Below are 11,835 nucleotides of genomic sequence, written 5' to 3'. Positions count from 1 at the left end.
TTTAGGTAGATGTGGATTATCAGTAGAGTTGATATGTCGTATTCTCAGGTTCAATGGTTTTCCCAAAAACATAATCCATGAGGACCTGCAAGGTGAGAGTAATATTTACTGATTTATTCAGTATGGTTTATCTTCCAGGTATAGATGTGATAAATACAATACATCTTATAATGTGATTACTATTATTAACCTTAGAAGGAACGGTTACAGTTTACACCATTTGTCAAAGGAAGTACAAGAGGAAAAAGTTTTAACATTGCTTTTAACAGAGGCACTGCAAGGAATAACAACCCATAAATTAAACAAATTAACCCGTAAATTTAAAAATCACTTCTCTGTCATTATGATGACAAGGATTTGTAACTTGTAAACATATCTTTTCAACATCTTTTTTATTAAGTGATTTTATAAAAACTGTATATTTCTCATTGAGAAACTGCAACTTGTAGACAGAAGCTATTTTTCCCTAAAAATCTTCATCATGTTGAGTTTATTTTAAAAACTAGAATAAAAGTTAAATCACATTCCTACCTGAAATGTTGCACAAAATAAATATTTTTTTAGACATGCTAAATTATCCTTTATCAGTTTTTTCTAGGATAACAACAGTCACGCACATTTTATTTCATACATTTCATTCTTTTCAGCTACGTTTTACTGAATAAACGTACTACAGAATTATTTACTGGAATATTTTTAACTCTGTAATACCAATATTACTTCATAAATTGACGTGTTCCATATTTGCTTTAAAAGCTTTTAAGTTGATTTGTGATTGAAAATCTGGGCTTGAAGTTGCAAGCACGTGAAATAATCTTGTTTTTAAACTGTCTGGAAGAAAATTTAAAAAACACTATTTAATTATAACAAATGACAGTAGCAAATAAAATGATTTCATTCAGGAACTTTATAAATGTTAATATATACAATATGTTCAAAAGGAAATTAAACACCTTGTTTTATCCCACACATCATGTTGAAATAATATTCCAAAAGAAAACTGTGCAGTGACAACAAAGTTTATTTATTGTTCTAATTTAACTATTATTAACAATATTACAAACCTTATGAAAATGAAATTACAACAAGAACGTTTTACACAAACAACGATTAAGATTTTGGCATCTTTTTTCTGATAAAACAACCTATTTTGAATGATAAATTATTGAAAATAACAAAGTTCACCATTTTAAATTGCATGATCTTTACAAAGGGAAGAATCATCAGTGACATATACTTTGAGTGATTTGACTGCTGCCAATAATAAGACATATAATGGAACTTATGCAAAAAAATAATGGAGACAAAAATTAATGGACAGTACAGATACTAATCTCTCTTTAAATAGATGACTGAAAAATAAAAAGCACTACACAAGCTAAAAACATGACCAAAATTTTGTTTTGGTACAAAAAAACTGAATATAAAAAAATGGAAAATAACAAAATAAACACAGGTTCAAACAGCTAAGAACTGGCTGTGATCTCATGATATATAATAGGGACATTTATCACACTGCAAGTAAAAACAAAAGTTTGGATATTTCTTGCCTTAGCAACCATTTTATCTTACAAATATAAACACTGTGTCTGAAGAATGCTGGATGGCATATTGGAGAGACTTGTATACTTTGTAAGTAATTTTCCTGCACAGCATTAGTTAGATGCTGCTGCTGCCTTCTATTGAACTTGGCAATAATTTAAACCAAACAGGGGTACAACAATGTACGTTTAACATTTCTTATTGTGCTAAAGTGGATAATCATCTATTCTATTCCTGTCACTCACACTAAACATTTCTTTTAAGAACAGGTTTTTAATTAAAAACTGCTAAGTAAAAAAAAAAGTTCATATCAAATGAAAATGTCTGTTTTTTTGTTATTCCTTGAATCACTTAGCCTGGGTCCACTTCAGCTACAACTGATATGAAATGCAAACAGCACATACAACATCATGTGAATTGTGTCTAAGCCCAGAACAGACTAACAATCTCCCAGAATGCCTGATGACATGGTGTGAGTTTATGACAGAGCAGCAGCCGGGTTGGGAAAAGAGGTGAGATTAGGTGAAGTAATAGGTGATACTCCTGCACCAGTGTTTGAGGTAAATCCACCTGAAGCTGAAACAAGAAAATTAGAGAGTTAAGCCTGGACATACAAGTATCTTGGTGGTGTAAATATACACAAAACTTACTATATTTGTAGAGTACAGGTGTATCTAAAAATTAACATACATTTAGTACAGAGGGATGAAGGAGCAAATACTGCCTGTGACATCATAGAATGTACTTCACTGAAATTGTTTTAGACTAGACATGCCCAACAACAAAAGCTTTTTGAAAGTACTTAGTGCTTGATTATACAGAGATTATACATAAGTATTGTCTATGCTCTTTAAGAAAAACTTTTATTGATAACTATTCTGTTACTTTTAACACTGCCATCATTTCTAATTTATTGGTTGGTTCATTTGGTGTTTTATGGCACAAAGCAGCAGGGCTATCTGCACCAAACATCCTGTAAAAAGTTAAAATTACAGTAAATTTAGTAAAATTCATAAAAGGAAATTAAGGTAAAACAAAACAAAGTTAAAAAAAACAACAAAAATAGCAAAAAACAATGTTTACATCTAGTCTACAACGTTAAGAGTGAATCTACAGTAATACAAGTTGTAAAGGACTTTCTGTAGCATAATTGTAATTATCATAACTTGCCAGAAAGACAAACAGATAAGTACAAAAACCACCATCAGTCACCTGAAGTTGTCCTTTCCAGTCTTGGTTCCGAGTTATTTGACGTTATGGTCACTTTCAAAAAGTAAAGTAATAAAAGTTTTAAAAGACTTGTTGCAAAATTTTAATAATAACTCACCAGGATGACTAACTGATAGTTCAAACAGCAGTGTTAGTCACCTGAAGTTGGGCTTTCCAGTCCTGGTTTCAAGTATTTTGATGTTATGGCCATTTTCTCATTTCGAATCAAACTAGATGAACTGTGATTTTTAAAAGCGAATCACATTAAAAAAGGTGTAATGTATAAAAAACTTAAATGGCATTAAAAAGATTAATGGCCTATAAAAAACAAAAACATTTCCAAGGTGGACGGTGTCACCATCACCAATAACACAAACTTTATGGACAAACCTTGGGATAGAACATGTTTAAAATGGTGCCATCATTGAGAGTCACAACGACAACAAGAAAGTAAGATGTGGCTTATTGTGACCCGAGTGTTACACAGACAACACACTGATGCATCAGTTCCAGATAAAAGAAAACAATGAGTTAAAAAACTGTGACCAATGCGTAGTCTTGTTATGACAACTTCCTCTTTATGATCTTTATAGAAGCAAGATGGCCAAGACCAATATAGGGTGTTATTTGGAAAAGGTTGTTTTCACGTTGCTCACTTCAAGTCCACTGTCAACTGGCACAGAGCTGAGCCTTGAATATAGAACCACAGTCCATGTATGGAACAGGCACAGCAGTGATAGTGACAGAGAAGATAGATTTAACTGAGGTGTCGGCAAGCCTGTTCCCACAAATACCAACGTGGCCTGGTATCCAGAAAAACTGGACAGAAGTAGATGTTAAAGAGAAATGGGCCAGTTGCATTTGAATATTGGTGAAAACAGGGGGTGAGCTAACGTGAAGCAATTCCAGGGCCATCAGAGAACTAAGCGAGTCAATATAAATAGTGCAGTTTGAGTACTGCTTCGCTTCTATGTGATCCAGGACAAGAGAAATGGCATACAGTTCAGCAGTGAAAACAGAAGCTGAAGAGGACATTCTGTGAGCAACCACAAAACCACAACAAACCATGGCAGAGCCCACAGAGTCACCTGATTTCTAACCATCTGTATAAATAGGAATGAAAGGATGGTTTGAAAGATGTTCAGAAAATAACAGACAGTATTTCCAGTGAAGGGGAGCAAACCAAGAGATCAACAGCAGTAAAGGACTGACTAGGTGCTTGAAAATAAGTAGAAGAACCAGTATTGAAAAGAAAAAGGTTGTGATCAGAGAACATACGCTCTACAGAGAGACCCCTCCATCAATATCAGCATTTCCGCAAAGGAGATGATGTCCATTAAAGTCCCCAGAATTAGAAAGAAAGATGGCAACTGTTCAACAAGAGCATCAAGGTCTGATTGATCATATGTCTCTCCAGGTGACAGGTAGAGAGAACAAACACTGATGGTATGACCCAAGGAAACACAGATGGCTACGGCCTCCAAGGTTGTGTTGAGTGACAAAGATATGGTGGGCACATGCTGACCAACCAACAGTGCCACTCCTCCATGCACTCGTCCATCACACAGCCTGTCATTTCTATACCAAGAAAACTGTCAAAAGGTGACTGTATCAGCAGGTTTCAGAAATTTTTCCTGTAAGGAAGGACATACAGGATGGTAAGAAGCAATCAGTGTTTTGATGTCATCCAGATTAGAACGTAAACTTTGACAGTTCCATTGTATCAAGGTGGCTATTTCAATTTATGTGTCAGCAAAATGGGTTGGAAATGCTTGTTTACAACTATGCCTTTTATCTTCACTGTCTTTATTCGAGAAAGGTCTATCAACCTCCATGGATCCTTCCATGCGTCGAGTGACTAAGGATGTGAACAAATGATCGTTTTGCATCTTGGGGTGGGAGAAGAAGATATATCCGAGGAAGTGCCTGTACCCAGAATCAAAGGAAATGGATCTTGTGATTTGTTGGAATAGATGTAAGGGACACAGATGGGTGTTGAAGTTGATTCATCAACTTTTTAACCATGGAGTTCAAAAGACTTTTCATTTGTTTTAAGAACGATTCTTTTGGAGGCACAGAGAGGTCCATCTGCACTCCCACTGTAGTAGTGAAATGAAGTGCAGCAGCATACATCCGAGATGAAGTGGTGGACGCAACTTTCGAGCCTTAGGATAAGTAATGTTATGAATTGTTTTCAAATGCTACACATCTTTTTCTTCCAACCATTTAGGGTGAGAACAAAAGCAGAATGAGTGAGAGCCATTACAATTGACGTTTCACACTCGTAGGCACCATGGTCCTTGCCACCACAACGAGCACACGTCAAGGAACCATAACACAACGTCTTTGAGTGACCCAACTGCTGACACTGGAAACAAGAGAGAGGGTTTGGAATGTATGACCGTACCCTGCAATTAAGATAACCTGCCTTGATGGTGGCAGGTGGGCATGGTGATGTGAAATGTCAGAATGAGAATGTTGGTCAGCACTGTGTTGAGATGTGAATGTTTCCACCAATATGTCACCAGATTAAAGCTTCTTTTCTGACTTTGGAGACCCAGCAAGTCCATCTAGTCCCTTCTGAATGAAAAAGGGAGACATATGCCCTAAAGGTTTGTCTGAAAGAGAATGTAGGATAAAAACATGAGGTACAACAGGTGTTACAGATGTTGAAGATTGCTGCTCAGCATCTTCAAGATGTGGTTGCATATCTATGAACTGTTTTTCACTATTTTATTTAAGTTTTTATTTGAAGGATCTATAATAAAAAAGGAATATTTTGATGCCCACTGACCCCACCCACCATGAAGCCCAACAAGGGGATGCACTGCAATATCAAACAAGGACAATGCAGCAATGCCTAGGTTTCGTGAGCACTATACCCAAACACCAGCATCAAATACAATATCCACAACACCTGTTGAGAACATCCAACACTGGTATTTGGTTGACCCTAGTCCAAGTGGACCAGCCAATTGACCCAAGAGGGGTCACCCCAAGGCCGCCCATCTACAGGAATTCAAGGCCAAAATGGTGTGCTACGGTTGGACTCCTCAACCACCAGGATACTCTCCTCCCTTTCACAGGTCACCATGCACGGCAAACATGTGGGTGGATGTTTAGATCCCCAAGGATGTAAGTTGAAAGAATAGAACCTTCCCTGGGAGATACCCTCACCACATACAGAAAACCACACCAAGGGGTTCTAGTTTATTGTTTGCAGAATTTCACAAAAGGCCACAAAAGCTATACATACTAGCTATTGTCAAATAGTAATATAAACCTAATGTTGTACATGAAAACAAATGTACAAGTTTCAATCAGGCTTAGATAATCATGCAGACTACACAAGTCTACAATGGCTCTATTGTTTTGAAATTTTTTATATCCTACAGTAAATCTTGAACACTGAATATGAAAATTATATCCACTTTCTCTCTATCCCATACCGATTTTTCAAAAAAATCAAATATACTTTCACATAATTCAATCATTTTCACTGAAATTGGGTCACATTTTGTTGTGGTTAAAATATTAGCACTTACAGATTTCTTTAAATCAATTGTAATATGATAGTCTTATAGATCATTCTAGAACCCACAAGAACCACAACTCCAGTATATAATTGGTTAACAGGTCACATTACATGTTATTTTAGGATATAATCTGTTTGTGCGTACACTTTGACATTATTTTTTTCTCTTCTATATTATTTACTTGTCATTATAGCAACAACAGGTTATGCAAATGACCCAAAATATTCTGTTACATTTGTGAAAAATTTATAGGAAAGAAATGAAAGCACAATATTACCAAATTCATAAAAAAAAACATATTGTGTACATTTTGGAATAAAACTTGGGGAACAAGACAAATCATGGGTTCTGCTCAAAGTCTTTGTCTTTTAGAATTCAAATGGTCTGGCATGAGTCTGGAGGCTACAGAGAACACTGATATTTTTGCTTAGATACTACAACACTCAAAATAAAATGGAAATTTCTTATCCAAACCTTCAATCTGCAATAAGACCTGTTGTACATGTACCTACTCACTGGAGATTCTTGATACAGTTCAATCTGTTTCTGAATCTGATTTCAAAAGAAATGATGATAGGAATTGTTTTCAGTCTGAAATATCTGGTGAACAACAACTTTTCACCCAAGGTGAATTTAATATCTTGGTGAAATATCTGGCCTTTCTTCAAAAGTTTGCAGTCCAGACTTCAGTCTAAGGACTTACTTTCTCCAGGAATATCAATTCTCTGATACAAAAATCATGAGAAAGAGTTTACACCATACTTTTCACCAAAAGGATCAAAGGTTTATTGCAACAATATTGCTTAAGTAATACTAATGCTAGGAGCTGCAGTCTATGAACCAAGTCAGAAGTGATTGTTCATCGATTCTTCCTAAAGAAGTCTAAAAGATGTTCTCTTTTATAACAACATATATGCATCTGTTCCTGATGCTCGTTTAGTTCACTTGAAGGAAACATACAAAAATCTCAAACTTCATCTTAATAAGGTAAAATAAAAAACATGGTTGGCCACTTTGTGAAGACATAAAAGCCTTTTTTTTATACTTTGTTGGGTCAACAATTTGTTTATACAAAGTTTCCATGTTTTTTGTCTGAATGGGACAGCAAAGCACAAAACTAGCACTGGATAAAAAAAAAAGCAATAGTCATGCACAATCAGCCCAATACCAGGATCAAGAAGCACTGACCATGAATGTTTGGTTGAAACAAAAAAAGTCTTATTACCTCCACTTCACATAAAACCAGACTTGATGAAGTACTTTGTAAAGGCCTTATACAAAGATGGCAACTGTTTTAAGTGTCTATGTGGGCAATTCCTGGTCTTTCAGAAGCAAAATTTAAAGAATGGATTTTTGTGGGGCTTCAGATCAGGAAATTAACTTTGGATGAACAGTCTCAAAGGACAAAGAGGAAAACTGAAAAAAACATGAACTGCTTTTAAATATTTTATTGAAAAATGTTTAAAAACAAAAAGAATCTAATTTCAAAATTATTGTTAATAAAATGTTTGATAAATTCAAAGAGTTGGCTTGTAACATGAGCTTGAAAGCTCATTTCTTACACTCACATAATGAGTATTTCCCTGAAAATCTAAGTGCCATCAGCAAAAAACAAGGAGAAACATTTCTCTAGAGATCAAGGAATAAAAATGAAAGATGGAATATCAGCATGATGTCTCATTGCTGATGGTGACTGAAATAAAATGCATAAGATGCAATACATAAGAGAAAGACCACAACACATAGTTTTGAGACTAAACTATGTAGACTTTACAAAAAAAGAGCCAGGATAAATGAAGATACACATTTGTTTGAAATCAATGTTCTCTCCTTTTCTTCAGTCTTTCTGTATTTTTGTTACCAATTATAATTGTTATTATTGTAGTAAAGAAAATAATAATTTGATCTAAGTTTTTTCTTCCCCACTTGCAAAAACAAAATTGTTACAACATTAAAAATGAATATTGAATATTATTTTCAAAATCTACATAGCTGAATCAAGAAATAACTGTTACTATGCCCAAAACACCTTTTATGAAATTTAACTTTGCAGGCCAGTGCAAACTGTGGTTTGTTGTTAGGTACCTGATGTTATAGGTGGTGGAGAATTAACATGTCCAGTAATTTGTTCAAATCTTGTTTGATGATCTTTCACTGCTGGATCTGCAAAAAAATTAACAAAATCTCTAAAGTACAATATAACTTAAATATGTAGAAAGTCAAACAAGATTTTAAAAGGTAACTATAACTACCTATACTTAAAGAATTATTTTACCTACATTTTAATTAAAACATGTAAAATTCTGTTTGTAAAAACAAATCCTAACTGTAAATTCCTTTGAATTCATGAATACTAAATTTCCAGGGTTCTTAAACTTATGGTTACAAAAAGTATGTACTTTGTTGTATAATTGTTCAAAACTTTTAATCATAGACTATTACCCATTGAAATGATTGTAGTTTATTGTCAAGTTGGTAACATAAAGATACATAATATTACAAGTGATGGAGACTTAAGATATCCTAGAATTTATAACCTAAAAACGAGCAATGATCATTTGCAATATATTGCAAGCATAGTGGATAAAGACTTGGTAACCTACAGTTAAAACTGTTAATTACTCCTTGATCTAAATGGATGAACTACCTAACATGTATTTATTTTCAAGTATGTTAAATACATTATTGTCATTAAAATGAAATCTTCCCATACATGGAGAACAAAATACAGAAAATACAGCAAAACTTGCAACATGTTTCATTTTCACGAAAAACTCACAAAAATTGAAATACCACAATAATAGTAAAATTTGTGACAGCTGACTATATTTCAATAAACAGTGAAAGTAAACAAAACTAACAGGTAAAAAAAGTTACTCCATTCTATGAAATACTCTCGGCCTTTCTTCAAAAGTTTGCAGTCCAGACTTCAGTCTAAGAATTTACTTTCTCCAGGAATATCAATTCTCTGCTACAAATATCATGAGAAAGAGTTTACACCATACTTTTCACCAAAAAATAATGTGCTATTATTGTGATAGATTCATCAACCTTTTCTTAATACTACTCATAAAAAAAGTTCATTACAGAATGTCTGAATGTATGATTCACAAAGAACAGTTTGTCATTTAAAACTAAAAGACCTAAATCAGATAATACAATGAAATAAACAATGACCAAGAATTTGTCACATAGGATGAAATATTCTGTTACATGTAGCCAGTTGCTAATAATAATGTTTTAGTTAATTTCTTAGCATTAACAATGTAATGGTAAAGTATTATATCAGTTAAGATTCTGTATATTACATTAACAAAAATTAAACTAGTTTCTTCCAACTTCTCTTGAATGCACAAGAACTCCTTTCTTGTTTACTTTAATTCCAACAGTAACATAGGCCCGAGATGGTTTTTTACTGTTTCAGGTTGTACGGTAATTCTTATATGCTGAATTGGAATATAATTCCAATTTTTCCCATTGTGTACAGATTTTTCACAAAATATCTTATGTACTTTTACATAAGTGAATCATATGCAATAAAATTGGATCACATTCGTTATGTGTTAAATTCTGACAACCACTGGCGATAGCTTTCTGTAGACCAATCATGATGCAAAAGTCTTACCAATTGTTCTAGAGCCCACAAGGACCACACTGCTAGTATATATAGAGTTAAAAGATCACAACATGTCATTTCTGAATCATATTTGTTTGTGTGTGCACTTTGATATTATTTTTTTCCATTTATAATATTATTTATCCATTGCTATAGCAACAAGAAGTTGTGGAAATGATCGAAATATATTCTGTTTTATTCACGGTGTATTTGTTGTAAAGAAACAAATGCAAAACATCACAAAATTTGTCAAAAAGTGTGATACATGTATTTTGGAACAAAAATTGATGAAAAAGACAAATCATGGGCTCTGCATACAGTTTACATCATTTGCATCAAGGAGTTCAAGATAATGGACTAAAAGGAAGAAAAAGATGACCTAAGAAGGTCAAAATGTGAGAGAAATAGTGAGAGGCTTTATACCATACTTTTCAACAGAAGGTTCAATGGTTTATTGCAACAATATTGCTGAATTAATACAAATGCTAAGAATCGCAGTCTGTGAACCACATCAGTAGCGACTGTTCATTGATTCTTCTGAAAATCTAAAGGATGTTCTCCTTCAGAACAGAAACATGTGCATGTTTCTAATGTTCATTTGGTTCACTTGAAGGAAACGTCCAAAAATTTCAAACATCTTCTTAAAAAAGTCAATTAAAAAAGCATGGTTGACTACTTTGTGGAGTATTAAAAGTCCTTTGTACTTTGTTGGGTCAACAATTTGTTTATACAAGGTTTCCACACTTTCACAAAATCAGCACTGTATAAAAAAAAAAGAAATGGTCCTGTACAGTCAACCTGATAATAGAATCAAGAAACACTGACCATGAAAATCTGGTTGAAATAAAAAAAGTATTACTATCCTCCACTTCACATAAAACTGGACCTAATGAACCAGTTTGTAAAAGCCTCAGACAAAGTTGGCAACTCTTTTCAAGTAACTAATGTGGGCAATTACCAGTTCTTTCAGAATCAAAACTAAATGAATGGGTTTTTGTTGAGCCTCAAATTAGATAATTTACTTTGGATGAACAGTTTGAAAGGACAATAATAAAACTGAAAGAAGAGGATTGCTTTGAAAGATTTTATTGAAATTCTTTTAAAAAACAACAAGATCCAATTTCAAAAATACTGTCAATAAAATGTTTGATAAATTCAAAAAGTTGGGTTGTAATATGAGCTTGAAAGCTCATTTCTTACACTCACATAATGACCATTTCCCTGAAAATCTAATTGCCATCAGCAAAAACCAAGAATAAAGGTTTCTCTAGACATCAAGGAATGGAAATGAGGTATCAGGGAAGATGGAACATCAGCATGATCACTGCTAGCCACTGAAATAAGATGTTTCAGATACAATAAATAAAAGAAAGACCACAGTACATACTTTGAGACTAAAAGACGTAGATTTCACACAACCAAATAAGTATGAATGAGGATATATGTTCATTTGACATCATGACTCTTCCCTCTTCTTCAGTTTGTTTGTAATTACATTAACAAATGTAACAATATCAAATGATCACTCCAGTAAACAAAATAATAATTTGATCTAAGATTTTTACTTTCTGATTTATAAAAACTTAAATGATATAAAAAAAATGAATATTATTTTCAAAACCTACATAGCTGAATTATAGAATGTCCGTCATTAAATCCAAAACAACTTTTATGAAATTTAAATTTGCAGCCCTGTATTACACATATTCTTACCTGTTGCTGATACGTGTAGCTAATATTTCCTTTTCTAGCTTTTCATAGATCACACCTTTTCTAGCATGTACATTTTCACATTATTTTTTAAAATTTGTTACAAAAATTTCTTTCCTAAGTGTCTTCTTATGTGTGTTTCACCTAGCTATGCTTTGTGTTCTATCTACTGTCACATTACTGAATCAGTGCTAAATACAAAGTCATACACTATTTCTCTTA

The 11,835-nt window shown here is 33.4% G+C and overlaps 1 protein-coding gene across 24 annotated transcripts in view; it reads right to left on the bottom strand.

Moving 5' to 3' along the window:
• Positions 1 to 1,003: 1,003 nt before the first annotated feature.
• The window catches only part of LOC143233289 (casein kinase II subunit alpha-like), a 41,309-nt gene continuing 30,477 nt past the window's right edge, over positions 1,004 to 11,835 (bottom strand). For 20 of the 24 annotated variants that reach the window (XR_013018084.1, XR_013018082.1, XR_013018083.1 and 17 more), the window contains 2 exons: positions 8,373 to 8,450; positions 1,004 to 2,118 (listed from right to left, as the gene is read on the bottom strand). Coding sequence is in view for 20 of the 24 variants with exons in the window: in XM_076469402.1 (XP_076325517.1) it covers positions 2,021 to 2,118; positions 8,373 to 8,450 (176 nt within the window). In the remaining 4 variants the exon portion in view is untranslated. Of the gene's footprint in view, positions 2,119 to 8,316; positions 8,451 to 11,835 lie in introns of all 24 variants that reach the window. The other 4 variants (XR_013018085.1, XM_076469410.1, XM_076469412.1 and 1 more) reach the window with 1 other exon arrangement.

The sequence above is a fragment of the Tachypleus tridentatus genome, chromosome 12 (assembly GCF_004210375.1).
Source record: "Tachypleus tridentatus isolate NWPU-2018 chromosome 12, ASM421037v1, whole genome shotgun sequence".
NCBI classification, from domain to species: Eukaryota; Metazoa; Arthropoda; class Merostomata; order Xiphosura; family Limulidae; genus Tachypleus; species Tachypleus tridentatus.
This window is presented reverse-complemented; position numbering and strand designations above follow the sequence as displayed.